Source organism: Oryctolagus cuniculus, chromosome 7, assembly GCF_964237555.1.
Source record: "Oryctolagus cuniculus chromosome 7, mOryCun1.1, whole genome shotgun sequence".
NCBI lineage: Eukaryota > Metazoa > Chordata > Mammalia > Lagomorpha > Leporidae > Oryctolagus > Oryctolagus cuniculus.
Window position 1 is genome coordinate 9,634,933 of NC_091438.1, and position 24,122 is coordinate 9,659,054.

Consider the following 24,122-nt stretch of genomic DNA (forward strand, 5'->3'; position numbering starts at 1 on the left):
TCCTGGAGAAAGCAGAGAAATGGGTCACTTGCATGGAAAAACAAAAACAAAAACAAAACAATGAATTGGGGTGTCTCCCAAAGGAGAAATTTTCACTAGGAACTGGGGAAATGGATGCTGCTCACCCAAGTGAAACAAGTCTGCACACACTTAAGCATAGAAAAGAAAGTTTGGGGCCAGCATTGTGGTGTAGTGGGTAAAGCTACCACCTGCAATGTCACTTCTGATCCAGCTCCATGCTAATGGCCTGGAAAAAGCAGCTGAAGCTGCCCAAGTGCTTGGGCCCCTGCACCCACGTGGAAGACCTAAAGGAAGCTCCTGGCTCTTGGCTTCAGCTGTGTGGCCATCTGGGGAGTGAACCAGCGGATGGAGGATCTCTTTCTCACTTTGTGTCTCCACTGCTCCCTGTAACTCTGACTTTCATAATAAATAAGACATCTTTGGGAGTTGGTGGGGAGAATTTCCATTCTGCTTTGCCTCCCTTCAGTACCTGGGAGGACTGAAATAGAACATGAGTGACTGAGCATTTGCACTGTAAGTTATATTGTATTAACTACCTGAAAAGGTAGCATCAAACACAGTGCATTCTGCCTCTGGCAAGACTACAGTTTGGGGAAGGCAATCCCAAGTTATTATATTTAAATAGGGCTGTACAAATACACACACACATATATAGCTCCATTTTATTTAATAATTTATATGTAAGTAGGTTCTGTATACAGTAGTAGCTCCTACTGTTTTATAGTCATATATATGATACATAAAAATGTATATTCCTATATATTCCACATATACAGAATCATATCATTAAAATAAAAATATATGGTTATATATACTTAATATACATTATAAAGAGAGATGCACATATATCATTCAGAATTAAGCAATCTCTGATATAAAAAGAAAATGTAAAGCTATCTCTTTAAAATTTATTTATATTCTATGTATAATTTATGTGAGAGTACTTCAAAAAGTTGGAAAATTGAATTGAGAAATTTATTTTTGTGCAAAATTTTTTTAAATATGCAGGGTTTTTCATAATACACAATTTACATGAACTTTTGAAGATGCCTTATATGCATGGCTTTCAAATTGCTGCATCAAAATAACCTTATCTTTTAATTTCATTTTTTCCACAAGCTTTTTGAAGCATCCTCATATATAATTATGCAAATTTTATATAATATATGACATTTTATATAGGTTTATATGATAAAATATTCATATGTTCTTGAAATTAGGGTCACTAGTTCTCAGACTTTCTGTCAGATGAATTGCAGCTATAACAAGCTTTATCTTAAAAGATGAATAATCACTATGAAGCTAACAATGAAATCTTGTCCCAGGCTTTCTATAATGAGCACCACATGCTGTACTCATTGCTTAGAAAAAGGAACCATGGATATTACACAAGTAAGCAGGAAAACGCTCGAGTTACTTCACTATAACACAAATGTTGGCCATCCCTATAGCGCTATCATGTTTCAAAGAAGAACTCTGGGTTGAGTTTTGAAGGTAGAAGAAACGCTGAGAACCATGACAGAAACAGAAGGGCGATGAACAGGAATGGTTCTAACGGACACACGAGCCGAGGACGACAGGTGACCCCACAGTGACCAATGCTGTATCAGGGCAGCAAGCAAGAGGATTCTTCAAAACGTGTCAGTCAGCTAGACAGCTCTGCGGTTTCAAAAGACTTTTCAGTATAAAGAAAGCCAGTATTTTAGGGCCAGGGGAGAACAGCAGAAGCAAGAAAATGCTTGGTATTAAAATTGCGGACCAGCTGATAACTTCCTTCATGATTACCTATCCGTATCTGCAAGCTCGTACCCCTGGACTCTCCTTGGAAGCACAGAGCAGCGCCAGATGTGTCTTTGTGTTTTGAAGATTTGTTAAGGTCTTTTTCCATAGTAACCTGAAAGATCCTTAAAGCAAAGCACTCCATCTTGTTGTTGCATGTATTGCAGTGTGGTTCAATAATTATTCACTGAGTGATGATGACATTATTCTCTGTAGGTTAGTAGTTCTAGCATCTAAAACGTACTGACATGAAATGTGGTTCTTTTAAGACTTCACGCAGTTCAGAAGTTCTTTACTTCACAGGGAAGGTGTTCTGGAGCAGTGACACCTGCACTAATACACGCTTTCCAAAGTGCTTCCACATGGACATTATTTCATTTCACGTTGATCCTAAAAACTAGGCAGAAAATATGTTAAAAGTACATTTGTTCCTTTAGTCTAAGCAACTTTATCCATATTACTGAGTTTACATGTAGTTGTGTGGAGAATTTCAAAAGTTAATACCCAAAGAAAGCATTTGATAATGTGTGGGGAGAGAATACACTAAATTCTACTTCACTGGGAGCCGGTATACAGCAATAGAGAAAATTTTAACATGTCTATAAACATGGAATGGGTTCATTAATGTTGTCTTATTCTCTGTACTTTTATGAATGTTTGAAATATTTTATATTAAAAAATTTAATGGGAGGCATCTTATTTAGTATTAAATCTATGATCGAATTATATAGGAATATACAAGTATTATTTAGGAAATTATAAAATGTTGCTAGATTTCTACTTTGTGTTCTGACGTTAAATTCTACATCAGTTACTATAGAAATATCAGCTTAAGTACTGAAATACTGTATTTAAACATCTTGTGGGAGAAATTATATTGAGACAACTCCTACCCTGTGACTGTGTTATTGTGTCACATTACATTTGTGGTTAAAGGGGATAGTGAGTGTTGGTATGTTTGATTGATTGTTCTTTTTCTCTCCCGACTGCCAGTGGTTTATCAGATACTATCATTTTGGATATCATATCAAACTATCTGGTGCTTCCTAATCGAATCACTGTTCCTCTTGTCAGTGAAGTTCAAATAGCTCAGTTACGGTTTCCTATACCAAAGGTAAGCATGTCTTAGCATCCAGCAATGTTTAAAAACAGATAGTAAACGTGTTTCAAATGGATGTTATATCAGGTGTTGTCACTTCCTGTATTGCTCCGAACAGCTAAACTTGCCTCATGTCTTGATACAGTAAGAATACTTTGTCCTGCCTCACTGCTTAGATCCTGGAACTTGTCTCAGAGACTTCTGGCGAGTTCTCACACCTCAATCATGTTCCTGACGGGTGCTAATAGGGATTTAATTCTGCATATGTTATTGCGAGTCATAAATAATGACTGTCAGCAGTACAGATGACTTATCTCAGAAATCACAATTTACATTTGTTTTTATTACAATCTAACAGCTCTCAGTAACAAGCGCCAGTTTCCTGGTGATTTTGAAAAGAACTTTGTGTAATGGTTTGTATAGATTTTCCTGTAGAGTCATTTGAATGAGTATCATAGCAGGAGAAACACTTACATAACAGCTGACTAGGTAAAACGGAAAGAGCAAACCTAATTTGAGTCACAGCCCTTAAGTGTGGCAGCAGCTTCACTTCCGTCGGCATGTCGTTTAGCATGGCCGGGCCTCAGTTTCTTCACCTGTAAAATGGAGATGTTACATAGCACAGAGCTGACTGAAGTACTGAAGTCTCCTTCATCGGAGCAAAGTAAATAACTACATTCAAAAATTGTGAGGACTCCCTAGTCGGGAGCATCAGATTCCTTCTTCTTGGCAAGGAAACGATGTTGCAGTGGGTGAGCTCCGGTAGGTTGGGAGAGCTTTCAGCCACCTGGGTGTTGGCTCCCACATCTGTGTAGGGTGTTTGGACTTTGTACTCCAGAAGTCGGGTCAGCAGGATGGCCACGGTGTTGTCTGCAGGAAGTTGGAATTGGAAATGGAGCCAAGATGCAAGTCTCTCAAATGATGTCCCTAACACTGCACACAGTGCCCCCTCAGCATCCTTGTATATATGCTTAAAGGTGTGTTTATTCACTTACTTACCTGAAAGGCAGAGCTACAGAGAGAGGGAGACCTTCCATCTGCTGGTTCACTCCCCAGAAGGCCACAACAGCCAGGGCTGGGCCAGGTGAAGCCAAGGACCAGAAACTCCATCCTGGTCTCTCACGGGTGGCAGGAGCCCAAGCACTTGAGCCATCCTCTGCTGCCTTCCCAAGCGCATTAGCAGGGAGCTGTACCAGAAGCGGAATAGCCAGGAGTCAAGCCAGTGCTCTGAAATGGGCTGTGAGTGTTGCAAGCAGTATCTTAACCCACTGTGCCACAATGGCCCCCATCCTTATAATTTTTTTTTTGAAAAACATTTATGTTTGAAAATTAGAGTTAGGGAGAGAGAAAGAGAGAAATCTTCCATCTGCTGGTTCACTCCCCAGATGTTCATAATGGCCAGCACTGGGTCAGGCTGAAGCCAGAAGCCAGGAGCTTCTTCCAGGTCTCCCACATGGGTAGCAGGGGCCCAAGCATTTGGGCCATCTTTCACTGCTTTTTCCAGGCCATTAGCAGGGAGCTGGATTGGAAGTGGGGCAGCTGGGATGTGAACCAGCACCCATATGGGATGCTGGTGTCACAGGGGGCAACTTCACCCACTGTACCACAACGCTGGCCCCTTACAGTTTTTAAGAGTAAAGGCACCCAGTTAATTCAGTACCCAGATTAAATATATTGTTGGCATTCAACAGATTTAATGTGCATATTAGAAAGGAACGTCTTATTTCCTTAATTTATCATTCTCACCTCTGAAAAGGAAAGACTTCCTTTTACATGTCGAAATCCTCGTGATCCTTTGCCACTTGAGCCACTTGAGCCTTCTGTGCCCTACGTGGGAGTGAACAGCGGAGCTCAGCCTGATTACATGGGTTTGAAAAACCAGTGTTGGGACTGAGTAGGGATTGAGATGCTGCTTGGGGCACTGCATCCCTCTACACCTGCATCCATCTCCTCTACGTTCAATTCCGCTTCTTGCTAACATGCATCCCAGGAGCCAGTGGATGATGATCTGGGTACTTGGGTTCCCGCTGCCCACGTTAGAGATCAGATGGAGTTCCAAGCTCCTGGCTTTGGCCTGGCCCAGCCCTATCTATAGAAGGCATTTGGAGAGTGAACCAGCAGATGAGTGTTCTCAGTGTCTCTCTGCCTTTCAAGTAAAGTAAAAAATAAGTCGATTTAAAAAAAAATTGTAAAGCCAAACTTACTGAAAATGTTGGGATCGTCATAATGGTGTAGCTGATGGGACCGCAACCCATGACACACAACCCGTATGAGTCCTGGTTCCAGTCCCAGCTGCTCTGCTTCCAGTCCAGCTCCTTGCTAATGTACCTGGGAAGGCAGCAAAAGAGGCCCCAGTATTTGGGCCCTTGCTACTCACATGAGAGACTTGGATGGCGTTTGAAGCTCCTGGCTTCTGCCTGGCCCAGCCTTGCCCATTGCAACCATTTGGGGAGTAAACCAATGGATGGAAGCTTGATCCCTTTCTCTAACTCTGCCTTTCAAATAAATAAGTAAAGCTTAAAAAATAGCTGTTGCCACATTAAGCTTTAGACACATGCAAACATGAAGATTTTTTAGAACGTGTGCATCTGTAGAGGTGCATGTCTTCATTGCCGATTCAGTCGGGAATATCCCTGGAACTTTCTAAGAAGCATGTGAAGTGCAGAATGCTACCATTCTGAGAGGTAACGTCAACCACCCTTGTTTGCCTTGGAAGAAATGTGAATGAATACTTCTTCTTTATCAGTAAAACAACATTTATAAAAAAATATTTCAAAGTTTTAGTTTCTTCTTCTGGAAAGTAAGTTTAATGACATTCTATAAGATTGTTCTAAAAATTAAGTGGTGTAGCTACTGCATACCAAGTATCTAGTAATAGATATGATAGATCTTCTCGTGTTAATTATTGCTTACTATGGTACCAGAATCTGGGATCATCAACCTCCTTGGAATAAGCCCAGTGCCCTAGCATGACCTCTGTCCTTAGTGTTCCCTCTCTCAGGGAAACCACATGCAGGTGTCTGTGTGGTCCCTCTGTCACGTCCCTGTTGAGGTGTCTCTACAACAATAAAGAACAAAATGTCTACTATCTAAAACAGACCCATGTGGCACTGTCACCTTGCCCTGCCCTACTTTTTTTTTTTTTTTTTATTTGTCACCTGGCTTTTACGCATCTACTGTATTGCTGGAGTATACACTGTGTGAGAAGAGGGTTTCTGTGCCCCAGTTCTTAGGATGGGATCAGTCACATAGCTGACTTTCATCTCTGTTAAGTAAACTAACGAATGATCTAAATGTGTATTCCTCTGTTCAGGGTGTTCTAAGGATACATTTTATTGAAGCTCAGGATCTTCAGGGGAAGGATACTTACCTTAAGGGACTTGTCAAGGGAAAATCAGACCCCTATGGGATTATTCGAGTTGGCAACCAGATCTTCCAAAGCAAGGTCATCAAAGAGAACCTTAGTCCAAAGTGGAACGAAGTGTACGAGGTAAGATGTTGAGTCCACTTGTGCTCTTGGCATAGTGGACTGGACACAGAGTGGAGCATCTGAAATCTAATTCCAGTCTTATCACATGGAAGTGTGGCTAATTTAGGATATCATTCAAATTTTCCTTGCTTTCATTGTGCGTCTTTGAAAGAGATTATACCTGCTTTTCCAACCCTACAACATTCTTGTGTTGCTAACACATACAATTTTAAACCTTAATTGCATTATTCTATCACAATAAATAATTGGCAAAATATTTTAATATTATAAATAGCTTAAAATGAATCTTGATGTGAATGGAAGGGGAGAGGGAGTGGGAAAGGGGAGGGTGGTGGGTGGGAGGGACGGTATGGGGGGGAAAGCCATTGTAACCCATGAGACGTACTTTGGAAATTTATATTCATTAAATAAAAGATAAAAAAAAATAAAAAATAAAAAATAAAAAAAATAAAAAAAAATAAAAAAAGAAAAATAAAAAAAAAATAAATAGCTTGTGTTAATTATGTTACATGTGGTTGTTAACACATAGACATATACAAAAATGGGATTAATTATGTACTGTTCTGCAAATGTTTTATGACAATAAGAGTTCTACATGATTCTTCATAACCATTTCACTGAATGGATATTGTCATTCAGCTATCTAGAGAGGCCTAGGCCATTCTCAGCATTATAAGTAGTGCTGAACAAGTACAATGTGAATGTGTTTTTCCTGCACTTGACTAAGTTTTCTCCAGATAAAGCTCCTCAGAATAGAACTGTTATATCAAAGTTAGGAGTTTTAAAGACCTGAAATGTTTTTGTAGAATTACTCTTCACAACAGTATGTATTTTATACTCCACCAGCTTCCCACTCTCTATTCCTTTCAATCTGGTCCCTTCTCAATTTCTTACTCTCTAAATGGTGAAAAATGGATAACTTACAGTTATCCCAAGCCCGGCATCTGAATGGAGCCACTTCAGGACTAGAGTTATAGATCCTACATCTATGATCTATTCCAAACCTTGGACCAGGCTTGTAGGTTGACCTCCTGTAACCTTGACTTAGAGTGATTGAACCTGAACCATTGAGATGTAATCCCAGGTAACTGGAAACAAACACAAGATACTGATACAGTGGGGGCACATATTTCAGAATGATCCAACTCTCAAAAGGATATGATTTGACAATAACAAAATGTAAGTGCTTGAAAAACTATTTTCTGCTAGATAAAATACATATAGTATTTACTATAATCATCGGACTTAGTATGTTGCTATGTTAGTAAGAATGCAATATCTACTAACCCTTAATTTTCCAGGCTTTAGTATATGAACATCCTGGGCAAGAATTAGAGATTGAGCTCTTTGATGAAGATCCAGACAAGGATGACTTTCTAGGAAGGTAAATAGAACTCTTTTTGGCTACTTGGAGAACATTGGATCTCATTTTTTTTTCTTTAATAATTGTTCTTAAAAATTTATAGATATATTTATGTACATATATATTTTAATAGATACACAGCATTTGTTTTACCTTAGATTTCTTTAAAGTATTTTTATTCCTAAAAAATTTCACATTTAAGAGAAGGAAATTTTCTACATCTATGTTGCCCATTGGTAGCCTCTGGTCATGGGTAGGTACTTGAGTTAATTACAATTCAGCAAATTTAAAAATATTTTTCATGGTTACCCTTTATTAATTTATAGTGCTCAATATTTTTTTAAAGGATCTTTTTTTTTTTTTTTTAAAGACCTATCTTACTTGAAAGAGTTACAGAGAGAGGTAGAGACAGAGAGGTCTTCCATCCAATGGTTCACTCCCCAACTGGCTGCAACGGCCGGAGCTGAGCCAATCTGAAGCCAGGAGCCAGGAGCTTCCTCCCGGTCTCCCATGTGGGTGCAGGGACCCAAGGACTTAGGCTATTTTCCACTGCTTTCCCAGGCCATAGCAGAGAGCTGGATAGGAAGAGGAGCAGCCGGGACCAGAACCGGTGCCCATATGGGATGCCAGCACTGCAGGCCAGGGCGTCAACCTGTGCTGGCCCTGAAAAGTGCTCAATTTTTCCATATAAAACTGCACCCTGTGCAGAGAGTTCTTGTAAACAGCTTTGTTGTAGATGGCAAAAGCATATTTGTTAACATTTTCAGTTTGTTGAGATAGTTTAAGTGGTGTCTACACACCAAGAAAACAAATGCTGGTTTGCTGTCTTCAGTTGAACTAGTACAGCTGGAAAAACTAGCTTTCAAAATACATGGTACCTAATGCATTCACTAGTGATTATTTAACAGAGTTTACTGTGGCCAAAAAAGTTATGGCATTAGGTGACACTGGAGAGGTTTGTGCCTCATCAAGAATGGTCTTGTATGTTGCATTCATAAAACTTAAATAGGCAACAGAGAACAATTGAGAGATTTTCAGGAGGACAGTGATGAGATCAAGGTACATGCTAGTGAAACAAGGGTATGGATTGGATTCTTGGAGACTGAGATTGAAGTCCAGCAGAGCAGTCAGGCTGTTGTCATGGGCCAGATGTGAGCTGTACACTGACCGCAGGGGCAGGGGCAGGGGCAGGGGAGCTGACAAGAAAAAGCAGGGGGATGATCATTTCCAGCTGCTTCTGGCTGCTGTGGGGGTGTCACCATCTTTGCCATACAGCAGGATTGCTTTAGGGGAAATAGAATTAGCTTGCTCTTGAGTGTGCCAAGCGAGAGTCTTCTATGGGCTTTATTTAATGTGGTCTAGAGCTCAGGAGCAAGAGTAGAAAGGATGGACGAGTTTATAACCCGACACATGACTTATAACTGCTCACGTGACTAATCTGAGTCCTCGTGTTGGTGGCAGTGCTGGGGGAATGTGTGAAATAAGAGGGCTGAAGGATCTTTAAATATTCTTTAAGCAAACCACATGGTGGGGAAGGCTAGTTTTTTTTTTTTTTTTAATATAGTTCTAGCCTAAGTGAGCCAAACTCAGTATTTTGACCTCCCAGACACTGATCTTCTCCTTCTTTTTCTTAACACTCCATAAGCAGCTGGAGGCCGAGGGCACTTCTGGAAGAATGGTCTATCTCCTGATAAATCATAGCATTTTGTTGCATTCCTGGAATCCTTTTTCATAGACAAATGCTTAAGGATTTTTCAATAGTAAGAACGTGTGTTTCTATGTTCTAAAGTTGTTGTATTGTTATTTCTATAGTCTTATGATTGATCTTATTGAAGTTGAAAAGGAGCGCCTTTTAGATGAAGTAAGTTTTCTTCGAGTATTGGTCTATTTCATGAACATTGAGTACCTACTGTGTGCCAGAGGAGTCATTAACCACCATTGTCACCCACCCACATAATAGAGGAATCCTAATTAACACTGTGTGAACAAATTTGACTTGCCAGCATTAAAAATGTAGGCTTTTCATTCAGGCAAAATGAAAAGAAATTAAGAGTTGTATTAGATAGCGTGTACTGAGTATCTACCATAGACATTCCTATGAATATAAAATATCAAACTGACTTTATTACAGACAAAAGTGATCCATGTAGGAGTAAGGCTAGAGATGCTTAAAAGGCCCACTAAATGGAAATTTCCATGGAAATTAGATAATATGGAATTATTAATGATAACTAATAGAAGAGGTGGCACAGTGTCATCACTGAGACTTGTCAAATGAACAGTGTCAGTAAATGCCGTGGTAATTGATAGCAAACAGACAATACTTCAAGCAGGGGTATTTCTGCCTGAATGAGAAGTATATAAAATGAAACAGTTGGGGTAGCTTTTAAATGATGGGTAAGATAAATGAAGCACAATTAGCCTAATCAGTGTTGGGATTTTGCTGCTTCTAAAAGGAAAGCATTATGAGTATATAGCATTGGACAGAACAGACACAATCCTGCCTCATGGGAGTCTCTTTTTTTTATAATCACTGAGCATTTGGGAGCCACCTTTGATTGTTTTGTGGTTTTTAAGCTAAAACAATTGAACACTATTTTACTAATTGGTATGTAGTGATAAAAATACTAATTTGATATTGAAATTCAGCATTTTGGATCAATGCTATATTATCTCTTGGCCTATAACTTCCATTTACAACCATATGTAGACAGCTTCTCCAATACTAGGGAGTTCCAGAAAACATTTCAAACCTTAAAATAGAGGTTGTGATGGTACTTATTTCACAGGGTTTTGTTGGGATTAAATGGGTTGATATTTTTGAGGCATTTATTATGGTCTCTGTCGTCATTATCCTCATACATAAGATTATCAGACCTTCAAAAGGCATAAAGCTATGCATGGCAAGATTCAGCCATTTGTTATTGAGAACTGCTAATGCACCACAATTAATGAATACTTTGTGATCTTGTGGAGATGGGGTTTGATTTGAATTTTTGATTCAGGAGAACTTTTGCTGAACTTAAACATTTTCTCTTCAGTGGTTCACGCTGGACGAGGTGCCAAAAGGAAAGCTGCACTTGAAACTGGAGTGGCTCACATTGATGCCAAACGCTTCCAACCTTGATAAGGTACTGTCAAGTGTGTTCTCTTGATAACCGGCCACTTCTAGCACCTAAGATTACCCTATTAAAATGGTGTCACTACTTAATTTTATAATTATAGCAGTAATTTTTATTTTGCTATTATAACTCACTATAGCAGGGTCAAGGGAGAAATGACAGATAATGGAACTTTTTTAAATTGAAATATACCAGGGCAGGCATTGTGGCACATCAGCTTAAGCTGCCGCTTGACTTATCCCATAACTGAGTGCTGGTTCAGGACCCAGTTTCTCTGCTTGCAGTCCGGCCTCCTGCTAATGCATCGTTAGGAGGCAGCAGATGATAGCTCAAGTACTTAGGTCCCTGCCACCCACCTGGAAGATCCTTCTAGGCTCCTAGCTTTGGCTTGGCCCAGTCCTGGCTATTGGAGGCATGTGTGGAGTGAACTAGCAGATGAAAGATTCTCTCTCTCTCTCTCTCTCTCCCCCCCTCCCCCTCCCTCTCCCTCTCCTCCCCCCCCTCCTTCTTTCTCCCTCTCTCCCCTCCCCATCTCTCACACACAGACTGTATGTGTATGATGTATCTGTCTGTCTCTCTATTGCTGTGCTTTTCAAGTAGATGAAAAATTTTTAAATGGAGTTTACATTCACACCTGTATTATATACTTGCTATATTGCGGGGATTTGGAAAGCCAAGTATCACCTGTTTCACTTAATTAATTAGTACGGAACAGTAGTGTTGCATTTAAAAGCTATTTATTGTATTTCTTCTCTTTGCATTGTATATATTAGATGGTTTACTTCTCACCTTTCTGACTCTCCCAAGCGTGACTGACCCACGCACTCGGTAGTTAGTTTACGGTCACGTGGAAGCACACCTGGTAAGGCTGTTTCCCTTTCCTTTCAGGTGCTAACAGACATCAGAGCGGATAAAGACCAAGCCAATGACGGTCTTTCTTCTGCACTGCTGATCTTGTATTTGGATTCAGCAAGGAACCTTCCGGTAGGTCGCGCAGTGGTAACTGATTTGGGAGCTTACTTCCTAGCGGCAACTTTGTTTGGGAGCCACTGCTTTGTTCACCACAGTGTGTCACTTGCTCTTGTCTGGCTGTGTTTTCACTTCACCTCCAGCACAAGACAGCAGCAGCAGAGAGGGAAAAGTCAGCACTGGCTTTCGGCGTGCATATTACATTGATGCATCTTATTGGATTTGTCCAGGCTTTCAGAATTACCTTTATCCTGGCATATTTTATGAAGAATTCTCTAGTACACAGAAAAATAATGTGACTAGTAGTGAGAGGGACATCCTGCTTGTTAAAACTTTGTTGCCTAAAGATGGAAATTGTGTCTTTGGAGTGGGAGATAATAAAAGAGCTCCGACTAGAAACTCCAAACTCGTCCCCCCTGTAGCATGGCAGTGCATGAGCTACTGGGCCCGGCGGTCCTCAGGGCACATGGTGGCAGAGGTGCCACTGGGCAGGTGTGCTGAGCCCTCAGGTACCCGGGATATTTCTAACAGTCAAAAGAAAAAGCAGTGACTCTGAGTAAGCTTCTGTCCAACACGTGATGTGCTACAGCCTAAAAGCATATGATTTTATTTGTCTACAGCAGAATTGTTTTGTTCTTAGAAAATACAATTTTGTAGCTAATAACTATAACCAGGGAGAATACTATTAATTCAGTCAGGCGAGGCATGGTGTGGTATTCCACTGTTACACTTGACACCTGCTCCTTAAGGTAATGTTGTCATCACTAACAATGTTATATTGTTTGATAATTTTTTGAGCACCAGTACACTTGTTCACACGATGGTGGTTCTTTATGTCATGGTGTCATGGCCAGTTTTTTGAAAGAAAGATTACTGCTCCCAGATACATGGTTTTTCCTCCCAAGACTCTCTGTTGCATAACTCTTCCTGCATTGTAAGTGTTTTTCACTTAAGTGCGTTTGTAAGTAAATAGTCTTCCTTTGTCAGTATTTATTTGGTGGAGATAGACAAAGAAATGAAGAGGCCCTTAACCCAGCCTTTTTCAATACTGCATTCTGCACTCAGATTATAAGTGTTTCGTGCAGGATATTCTCACTTTGCATTAGAGTTCATGAAACATACTCATACACCCTTTGTTTCATTTAGTAACTTTCAAAGTTTGAAAATTGTGTATTTACTTTGACTTTACCCAAAAGCAAAGTTAATGTACTTTGCATGTTAATATGTTTATTTACAGTTATTAATAATTAAAATACCATCATTTTCTTACTGAGGGAATGTAATTTTACTTTGTCGTATATGATTGCATATAAATGTACTCTTTCTTTCAATAATGGTATCTTGACTGATTTTAATTTAATAAATTTTTGTACTTCTCTTAAAGTATTTACCTTAACCTTTTGTCCAATCTTCCAGTTTAAAGTCTGTGACTGTATCTGTTATAATTTCAATTCGGGAAAAGTTACTTATTATTTAACCTTTCTACAGAATTTAGTATATGGTAAAACTTTTTGCTTTTAACTACAATCATGTTTCTTATAGAGTCTTTTATAATGCCTGATTAAAGTGAATTGGTTGTATATTTCAGGATATAGAGTAGTGTCAGTGAATTGGCAAGAAAGAGTTAGGCCTCTCTTTAGAGCTGTGTGTTTTATCACGATACTGAAATTTGAATGATGTCACATAAGCAAGAAAAGTGAATGTATAATTTTCTGTAAGAGGGCACTGTGCATGAAGTATGCTTATGGCCATCAGAGGCAAAGGATCTTGGCAAAGCCCCGGCCCTGTGGGGTGTTTATTTTACATGGGAGCATTTGCTGACTGGTTTCACTGTGTTTTGCCAGAGTCTTTGCCTCTGCCTTTGCACTCCTGTTTATTTGTGCTGCTGGCGCGCGCATTGACCACAATCCACCGTTCTTTGCTTTCTCCTCCCGTCTCCACTTTCCTAAGAGTGTCTACGAGGGAAACTTTGGGTGTGGCTACTTAAAGGAGAGGCGAGCTTCGGGACTAGTGTTTTGTGAAAATACTACCTCAGTCTATAGAGCACTATTTGTGAGTCCTTCAGTGTTCCTTCTTCCTTTTGTTTCTAATGGAGACTGCCAGAGTGTGGCACTTCTAATGCCTTCTGCTCAGTGGTGGAATGATGTGGCATGCTCTTTTCATTTTCTTGCATGATTTCAGTTACCATGTATTTACTTTATGTTTCTTTTGTAAAGTGTTAACACTGCTTTAATACTGAAAAGTACATCTGATGATGAGATGAACAAACCTAGCAAGCTGCCTTAGATTCCTAAATTGCTACTGGCCCATACACCATAATAAAAATTGTTCCGCGGAAGAAATGAAGCCAGAATGATTAAAACGTATTTTCCTGTAGTTCATCTCAATGTGAGATGTAAATATTTTTTAAACTTTGACAAAACTTTCATAAATCTACTTTCTCCTCCTGATCAAACAAACAAGTGTCAGAATTCCAGCTTTCTTTAAAATATACCCTGTGCAGTCAGCTGTCAGTTACCCAGGGGAATGGTCATAGGAAGATGGAAGTCCATCTGTTTTAAATGAAAATTTGCCTTCTCTGGCATGGTTTAACCAGAGCTCCTAAGGGAGAAGCAAACTATATTGAGTTTATGATTCAGCTTCTTTTAAATATTTTCCTGGCGCAGATAATTAAGCATTTGTTGTTTTGATCTCGTTACATCTCTTTCTGCCTAGTCTTTATAACCGGGACCTTCATTTCTGGTGCTGTTCTTGGTGCTTTCCGTAGATAGCTATTTTCACTTGTTTTGGGGCCATAGAAAGCCTGGTGGCTTGGTCATTAGTCTAGAAAATCACTCCTCAGGTTTAATTCAATGATTAGTGAGATTCTTAAGGTTTGTCCCTTGAATCTCATACTCTAGTACTTTTTCAAAGGATTTCCACATACACCGTCAATTTATTCTTTTTTTTTTTTTTAAGATTTATTTATTTATTTGTATGTCAGAGTTACACAGAGAGTGGAGAAGGCAGAGAGAGAGAGTGAGAGGTCTTCCATCTGCTGGTTCACTTCCCAAATGGCCACAACGGCCAGAGCTGTGCCGAGATGAAGCCAGGAGCCAGGAGCTTCTTCCAGGTCTCCCACGCGGTGCAGGGGCCCAAGGACTTGGGCCATCTTCTACTGCTTTCCCAGGCCACAGCAGAGAGCTGGATGGGAAGTGGAGTAGCCAGGTCTCGAACTGGCGCCCATATGGGATGCCGGCGCTTCAGGCCAAGGGTGTTAACCCACTGCACCATAGCACCAGCCCCTAGTTTATTCTTAAAAAAAGAGAAAGAGAGAGGAGGGGCTGGGAGGTAGTACTTAAAAGAATAAATATTTCACACCATTTTTTACATGAGGAAAATCAAGATCATCAAAGGTTAGGTGTGCTGTTAAGTCACAACACTAATATGTCATAACCATGAACTCCCTGGCTGTGTCAGCTCACACCTGTTTAAGGTCTTTTTAAAAGTCAAAAGGAGGTCAGTGATACATAATTCAGCATATTCTGTCACTTTTTTATGAAAAATAATTCTGCTTCTTGTATTTCTTAGTGGAGAAGTTCATTGTAAATATACAAAAGATGAGATTGCTCTACTGTATAAATTCTGCCCATCTGTTTCCAATAACTTTAAGTTGCTTTTTCTCATTCTACAGCTGCTTCCTTTTGCAGAAAGAAAATCTCCTTTGTGTCAGGATTTTAAATGTTTACTTATTTATTTTATCTGATAGACAGAGAGCCCCTGTCCACTGGTTTACTCCCTAGACGCCAACAGTTGCAGAACTCAGGCACACCAAAGCTGGCTTTAGGTCTCCCACCAGGATGGCAGAAACCAGTCACCATGCCTTTCAGGGCCTGCATTAAGCAGGAGGTCGAAGTCAGGAGCCGGAGCCAAATATCAAACCCAGGTATTCCACTGTGGGACACAGGTATCTTCACCAGAGTCATCAGCATCAGCACTAGGCTAAATGCTTGCCCCGTGTGAGGATTTTAAAAACTGCTTTATAATTTTTAGTCTATAACATTGCTGGGTTATCGAAATTCACGTTCCTTATGCATTATCAAAATCACGTCCTGTAACTGTTTAAAATGTACACAGTTCTGTCAAATAAGTTTGAAGTGTTTCTGACCCCTTTGTTTTCAATAGGATCAGTGTTTTTGAGCTGAGACCATCACTATTACTAGAAGAGGTTTTAGATGCTGCCGTCTCGTAGCTCTCTAAAAGACTTTAGTTTTCAGTTTCGAGAGTTTATTACCACCAAGGATCCCCATCTGAAAACTTCAAACAACAGAAATTTCCTCTGTGCTGAAAATGCACTCTTTGTAATGTTAACTCTTAGAACTGTGACCTCCTCCTTTTAGTCAAATCCTGGGCTTGGATTTCAGGCTTGAGCAATGAGGACGTTCTCTGATTGGCAGTGACCAGCGTCAGGAACGTAGGCTTACGTGAGGCCCTGTGCTTATGGAGCACTTTCCCATAAGCAGCAGAGTTCTGAGGGTTCTGCATTTATACCTCATCTAGTCCACACAGCATCGTTATCTCTGTGCAGAGAAGGGAACCGAGACAGCACGGAGAACGCAGATCACTGAGACGAGAGGCCCAGGGCCACCGGTTGACAGAGCTGGGATTGGAACTCAGCCATGTGACCCACAGCTGCATTCCTGAACCCTCTCAGCCCCCATGACTCTGTCCTAGTAGAAAGTGGATTTGTTTCACTTTACTAAATGTGTATGGGGTTTATCTGAGGTGTGTGGTGTTACAGTAGTTGCCTTTTTAAAATATAATAATGCCAAGCTGTATAATAGCTGCCACTGTGGAGACCCTGAGGGGTGATGATAGGGCTTTGTGCAAGTTATCTTGGCTCTCAAAAAAAAAAAAAAAAAAAAAAGTGTGCAGGTGGCTATTACTGCTTCCATTGATTGTGAGGAGCCCAAGGGTGCATGATCCATAACGTCCAGAGGCCTCACAACGGGGTGCCTCCCAGGAGCACTTGAATGATCCAGTCTGTCTCACCCACAGGCCTGTGTACTTTTCCATGACCTCACACAGCTTCTCTTGCACCCCCTAACACCACACCACAGCCTGTCTCCTTGTTTTTCTTTAACTGATGCATGTTAGAAGAATAAGTATATTTAGGCCATAAAAGTGAGCTTCGGGAGAGGTTCTGGTGATTTCGTCCTCACGCGTTAGGGTGACGGTTTCCTGTACTAACATCGGGAAGCTGTTAAAAATCACCCCTGTTCAAGCTCCACGCAGCAGTGGATGCTGTGGGCCTAGGATCTTCTGAGAGCTCTGCAGGCTGAATCGGCAGGCTGAGGACTGGTTTTGGTATTGCGTGAATCCCTGCCCAGCGGAAATCCCACCTGCCTCCCTGGCCGAGTCTGCTGGCCAAGGAAGACTGGGGCACTGCCATCCGTCTTTCTTCCTTGCAGTGTCTGCTGGTTAATTTTTTTAAATTAAAAATCAAGTTCAATTTGTCATTTGAAGTTAATTACAACTAAAATGATAAAAATATTTTATCTTAAATGTTAGTCCTAGGAGCTTGCAAAACAACTCATCCTTGCTCTTCTGAGGGCGAGAAAGTAATGAACTGGAAAAAAGAATAAAAGTAGGACATAAAATCCATAATAATAGAACTTTATTTAAAGCCAGAAAGGCTTTTAAGATGATCTAGCCAGTTTCTACTTTTATACCTAGAAAAGGGTGAGGACAAAGTAGAGAAGTTGGTTCTGTCTCTCCTGTGCCGTTGCACTAAGAAAGTAAATAGGATATGATTTGGCTTGAGAGCAATTTGGGAAACTACGGTCCATTAATTTGTATTTCAGACAAAACCTTTGATTATGGTTGCTGTTTTAGGAATTTATTTGGGCAAATGATAGTAAATAGAACTCCTAAAGTCTCACTCCTTTATTTTTTTCAAATTCCAAAGAACAGGGCGGGTGGGGAAATTAATTATATTGGATAAGGAAATACGCTTAGATTAAAGGTTCATTCTAGGATAAAAATCTCGGGAAATAAGAATTTCATAGATGGCTCTTATGGTTGTTTGTGTAATTCTTAGTGGTTTTTGTTTAAAGACTTTTTGTTTGTTCCCATGAATCTTCATATCATTAACCTTACATAAATTCCTCATGGCATGATTTATTAACCCTTGGTATATTCATTTTCTTCTGACTTGAAAGAGTAACCCATTAGAATTTAACCCTGATGTCTTGAAGAAGGCTGCAGTTCAGAAAGCTTTGAAGGTAAACTAATGGTTTCCCTGAGATTGCAAAGTGTTGAACACATATTGAAAGAGATGATTCCTTTAACTCTCCTAAGTGCATTGACGGAAAACCACCCACGCTAGTATATTAATCGAATGTCTAGTGGGAGAAATCCTACTTGTATTACCCAAGAACCAGCAGTTAGAATTTAAGTCATCTTTGAAGGTAAATTTTGTACAGTACCAATATGATAAAATAGATATTTTTCCTGTTGGCCTTAGGCAGCAATCTTTAAGGTGACTTAAATAACTACATTTTAATTGGGCCGGAAATTGTGAAAATGGTGCTAGAGAAGTTTATGTAAAATTTTAACTATTTTAAAATTCAGATTGAAGGATACACTTTGTGAACTGTAAATATGCATTAAAAATCACCTCTTCCAATATGTTGTAGTAGGATCATCTCTGAATCGACAACCTCATGGCTTTTGGTGCTGCTGGGTTTGGGTGAAAGATCATTCAAGAAGCTTTTAAATTTCATTAAATGAGGTATATTGAAAACTAAGCTCCACTCCCTAAAATATGACATTAGCATGCATTCTCTGACTAAATTGCTCTAAGTTTTCTATGACTTAAAAAGTTTTATTATTTTTTTCTCTAATTTCTGACTATTTTAGGTTTAAGAATTTTGGAGCGGGGTTGGGGGAGTTGTAAATGTAATTGTTTAAAGATAATTCTGTTCCAAATTAACAGGAATGATTTTATCCAGTTTCATCTGGAAAAAATAAGTTAATTTTCAAGTGAAAGAGAGTGGCAAAATCTTTTTTTTAAAGATTTATCTGTTTGAAAGGTAGAGTGACAAATGGCGAGACAGAGGGCGATCAACTGATCAATTGATCAATCTTCCATCTGCTGGTTTACTCCTCAAATAGCCACAGCAGCTGGGTCCAGGCCAGACTGCAGCCAGGAGCCAGGAACTCCATCCTGGTCTCCTGCATGTGTAGCAGGGACCCAAACACTTGGGCCATGTGCCATTGTCCTCCCAGTCATAGTGGCATGAATGCTGGATGAGAAGTGGAACAGCAGGACCTGAACCAGCACTGTAACATAGGATGCCAGCGTGCCACGCAGCCGCCTGAGCCACTGGGCCACAGTGCCAGCCCCAGGATCACTGCTCTTGAGTGCTGGTTAGCACAACGGCTGACGTCACTGTGCCTGCGGGAGCACTGAAGGGATGTTATGAGCATCCTTTGCTCACTCAGTTCTTTACGATATGAAGGCTATTGACCAATACAGCACCGTGGTTGGAAAGGGAGACTCCAAAATCAGACTGGATTTGAATCCAATATGCCTAGTCAGCAGCACAACTTATATTTAATTAACTTGTCTTTTTTAGGATGGAAATAATTCCTTCCTCATTGGATTATTCAGTAAAAAATATTGAATCTAAAAGTATTCAGTGTAGTTAAGATGATGTGTGTATTGTAGTTGTTATGTTATTATGTGACTGTTAGCCATTGACGCCTAACAGCAGGGTCTGGAAGTGCTGTCATGCTTGTTCGACAGACAGGAAAGCTGAGGTTCAGATAAACCAAGGAATTCGTCTCAGTAGTCACATGATGAAGAGCTGAGATGAACCTTCAGGATGATCTGACTCAAAGCTTACATTTTCATTATCGTTTATGCCTTTAACTTGTGCTGATGCATTTTGAATGTCGCTTCCTGGTAGAAAGCATAGTGATTTAACCCTGTTTCATAGAATTTAAAACATCATCCATTTTTTAAAAAGATTTATTTTATTTGAAAGGCAGAGTTACAGAGAAGCAGAGAGAGAGAGAGAGAGAGAGAGAGAGAGAGATCCTCTATTGGCTAGTTCATTTCCCAAATGACCATAATGGCCAGGCCTCAGCCAGGAGCCAGGAGCTTCTTCCAGGTCTCCCATGTGGGTGCAGGGGCCCAAGCACTTGGCTATCAGCTGCTTTTCCAGGCTCATTAGCAGGCAGCTGGGTAGGAAGTGGAGCAGCCAGGACTTGAACCAGCACGCATATGGGATGCTGGTGCTGCAGATGGAGGCTTTACCCACTACACCACAGCACTGGCCCCAAACATCAGCCATTTTAAGATGTACCACAAAGAAAGATTATAAAACATCAGTTAACTTTTTATAGTATTTATTTTATACTTTCTGAAAGGATTTTCTTACTTGAAAAACAGATTTTTATCATGTCGCAAATATAAGCCACATAAATTGGTTAAGGCAATGACGACCATTTCACTGCAGCAAACTGCCCAGAAAACAGTCGTGAATTCCATTCTGTTCACAGAAGCACTAGAAGCTGGAGAATGGGCTTCAAACTTGATGCAGTGAACCCCTAAGAAAGAGTGCCTTTTTTGCAGATTCTATCAGCTAAGCTCAACTTTTGTATCCAAAGTAGCAGTAGCTCAAACAAGCAAGAAGTTCATTTCCCTCTAATATAACAGAATTCTGGCCTGAGGGTCTGCCATGCGCAGACTGTGCTCCCCATCTCAGGGATGGGGAGCTGGGGGGACACGCCCCCCTCCAAGCCAGAACACAGGCACCTGACCACGCTCAGCTGCAAGGGAAGTTTGGAAATGAGATTTTTATTTACAGGCTTGTGCTCAGTTAAAACTCACAGATTGTAACATTCAGGACAAAGAAACTTGATTTAAAGGGAAAATGAGTTTTCTTTGCCACAATAGTCTGTAGCCTTGGATGCTCTTTAACAGTATTTATTTCATTTTGCAGAATTCATTCACATCAAAAACGATGAACCAGAAAATAGATTGTCGCAGTAGGTTTGGGCTAGTAATACTTTCTTAAAAAAATAATCATACGACTTTGACACCTATTTCTGTCATCGTTGCAGTGTTGAAGATTGACTCTAAAATTATTTAACTCAAAAAACATTTTTGTGACCTTCTGATTAATTTCCACTAACAGATATTTAACTGCATCTTCCTGTGGGGCTAAGTTATAAATAAACCTCATGTCACATATCTGTTGTGTTTTACTGTTTTCTATCAACTGTGTGCTAAACTATGCTTTTCTTTTTTTTTTTCTTATTCCTGAAGTTTTTTTCATTGTATTTATATCTGTTTAATGTAGTGCACTTCTAAACTGATGGTTATTCTTCCAGTCAAAATTATTTAGCAGTTGGTAAGCAAGATTTGATATCTGATACCTACACATGCTTGAACAGAGGATGATAAGTTAAAAAATGTAAAGCCACGTATCATACACTGTGTTGTTTTTATTATTCCAATCAGAGAGATATTCTGAATTATACGTTCTTTTACATTTGTCTTTTCTCATTTTTTTGTTTCCATTCATTGCATTTTATACATTTTTGTTATTCGAGTCAATAAAATAAGCTAAGAACTATAGTTAACATCAAAGATACTTAGAGGATTCAATTTTCCCCAAGTAACTTGCTTTAAAAATGAAAGACTTTAACATTTGAAAATTGTGTGCAAATTGATGTTCTCTTAATTTATTTTATGTTAGATGAAACATTGGCTTGCGTTGTGCTTAGCAATTATTTTCCATTTAAATTGTTCCCAGATATCCTCTGTATGTGAAATATCAGAGATAAATAGAAATAACTATTAATATAAGCCAGTAATTTCATTTTTTGTAAAATTGACTTTAAAATGTATTTATTCATTTTGTCTTTATTTTTCTTTTGATAGTCAGGGAAGAAAATAAACAGCAACCCAAATCCTCTTGTCCAAATGTCAGTTGGGCACAGGGCCCAAGAGAGTAAGGTAAGTTACTTGTATGTGGTGAATTTTCTGATTGTCTTCATCCAATCATGTTTGCCACTATCTCCACTCTTAGGTGGAGGGTGCTGAATTGCTCTATGTGAAAGAATAGACATTAAAACCATTGCTTTCCATATCTTTCCCCCCCTTTAAATCAGTCATTTGACAAACAGCCACCTACTTAATTTAGTAACAGTTAATATTAAGAAATAACATAGGAATATGCTTTTGCTTGATTTTATGAGTAGATACTAAGAATAAATTCTAAGACTTCTTTTTAGCACTGTATAAAATTTTAATTTAAAAGAAATTTCAACAAATACAATTAGATCCAAGAATTAAAGTGGACATTGTATAACTGAATAACAAAAAATAAATAAATAAAAGGAAAGGAAAAAAAGAAATTAGCCCAAGGACACCCAAGTTATTTTTCCCTTTGTAAGATGAAAATAATGTGGCTGGACCATGCAGGTTACAGAGAATGTATGGCTGCATGACAGTTATTCAAGAAATAGTGGCTAGTGATGAAAACAACAAAACACAGATAACACTTATCGACTTACGCTCCTGTTTAATTCTTGAGATGAAGTATATCATTTGATCACTTAAACTATCCTAATAAAGATTAGCATTTAAAAAGTAAAAAGTAGTATTGTTATTGCTGTAATTGGTTGAACTTTCCTGATATGAGATAAAACATTTCAGGAGTTAGAGTTATAGGCATTGCTCACTTTTAATCATGAGCATAATAATTGTTATGTTAATAACATGCCCACATGCCCACACATAGCACCATTCTAAGCACTGGGGGACTGGGAGGACCAAGTCCAAGCACATAATATTTTTGTCTTTGGGCACACAGGATGGATTTTCCTAACAATTTCCTGATACTCTAAGGGCTTCAGACTGTCTCTCCATCTTTTGAACTCTTTCCATGATTAACACATAACAGTATATACTCAGTAAATACATAATATGTATCTTGGAATTTAATTAAAGTCATCCTCATCTTCCAAACACATTAAAGGAATAAGCACGGTGCTGGTAGCCCATGTCCACAGGAAATACTACAAAACTGACACTGGCATATATCTTCCAGATTCGGTATAAAACCAATGAACCTGTGTGGGAGGAAAACTTCACTTTCTTCATTCACAATCCCAAGCGCCAGGACCTCGAAATTGAGGTATTTTATTTGCATTTTTTAACTGATTAGTTGAAATGTAATTGACACATAGCAAACTCTATGAATTTAAAGTGTTCAGTTTGATGAGTTGTGACCTATGGATGTACTCGTGGACCAACCCAAGACCACAGTCCCTGTAATGAATATACTCATCACCCCTTCTGGAGCTGTATCATCTCTGTAGCTCATACCTCCTGCAGGCAGACGCACATCTGCTTCTGCCATGTCACTCTACATTATCACTCACTTGTTCTAGAATTTTATATAAATAGAAACACAGTATGTATACTTCTTTGTCTATATCTTTTTCTTTAAAAATTGTTTATTTATTTGAAAGTCATAGTTACACAGAGAGAGGGAGAGAGAGAAACAGAGATCTTCCATCCACTGGTTCCCTCCTCAGATTGCCGCAACAGCTAGTGTTACGCCAAGCCGAATTCAAGAGCTTCTTCCATGTCTCCCATGTGGGTGCACAGGCCCAAGTATTTGAGCCATCTTCCACTGCTTTTCCCAGGCCATTAGTGGGGAGCTGGATTGGAAATAGAGCAGCCGGGACACGACCTGGCACCCATATGGGATAATAGCATTGCAGGCAGTGGCTATACCTGCTACGCCACAGCATAGACCCCTATCTGTACATTCATGATAATTATTTTAAAGTTCACCTGTGTTTTTTAATATCCATAGTTTATCCTTTAAGTGTTTTCTTTTAATCTGTTGAAAGCCAAAAAGACAGGAGAGAGAGAGAGAGAGAGAGAGACAAGAGACAGAGATTTCCTTTACGCTGGTTCGCTCCCCAAATGTTCACAACAGCCAAGGCTGAAGCCAGGAGCTAGAAACTCAGTCCAGGTCTTCCACATGGGTGTCAGGGTCCCACTGGATGCACATTAGGAGGAAACTGGAATTAGGAGTGGAGCCAGGACTCAAACTCACACTCACACGCTCTGATATGAGATACAGGTGTCCCAAGTGGCAGCTGTTCTTCGTGTGTGTGTGTGTGTGTGTGTGTGTGTGATATGTCCATGATATGAATGTATCACAGTTTGCATGCCCACTCACCCATCAATACAAGAGTGAATTCTTGAGG

The 24,122-nt window shown here is 39.6% G+C and overlaps 1 protein-coding gene across 3 annotated transcripts in view; it reads left to right on the top strand.

Moving 5' to 3' along the window:
* The window catches only part of ESYT2 (extended synaptotagmin 2), a 104,084-nt gene that overhangs the window by 62,140 nt on the left and 17,822 nt on the right, over window positions 1–24,122 (top strand). Inside the window, exons 8-17 of one of the 3 annotated variants that reach the window (XM_051857038.2) lie at window positions 2,794–2,914; window positions 6,213–6,389; window positions 7,691–7,773; window positions 9,565–9,613; window positions 10,794–10,883; window positions 11,763–11,858; window positions 13,794–13,895; window positions 18,044–18,106; window positions 21,778–21,852; window positions 22,949–23,035. In XM_051857038.2, the coding sequence (XP_051712998.1) occupies window positions 2,794–2,914; window positions 6,213–6,389; window positions 7,691–7,773; window positions 9,565–9,613; window positions 10,794–10,883; window positions 11,763–11,858; window positions 13,794–13,895; window positions 18,044–18,106; window positions 21,778–21,852; window positions 22,949–23,035 (943 nt within the window). The remainder of the gene's footprint in view (window positions 1–2,793; window positions 2,915–6,212; window positions 6,390–7,690; window positions 7,774–9,564; window positions 9,614–10,793; window positions 10,884–11,762; window positions 11,859–13,793; window positions 13,896–18,043; window positions 18,107–21,777; window positions 21,853–22,948; window positions 23,036–24,122) is intronic. The other 2 variants (XM_051857040.2, XM_051857041.2) reach the window with 2 other exon arrangements.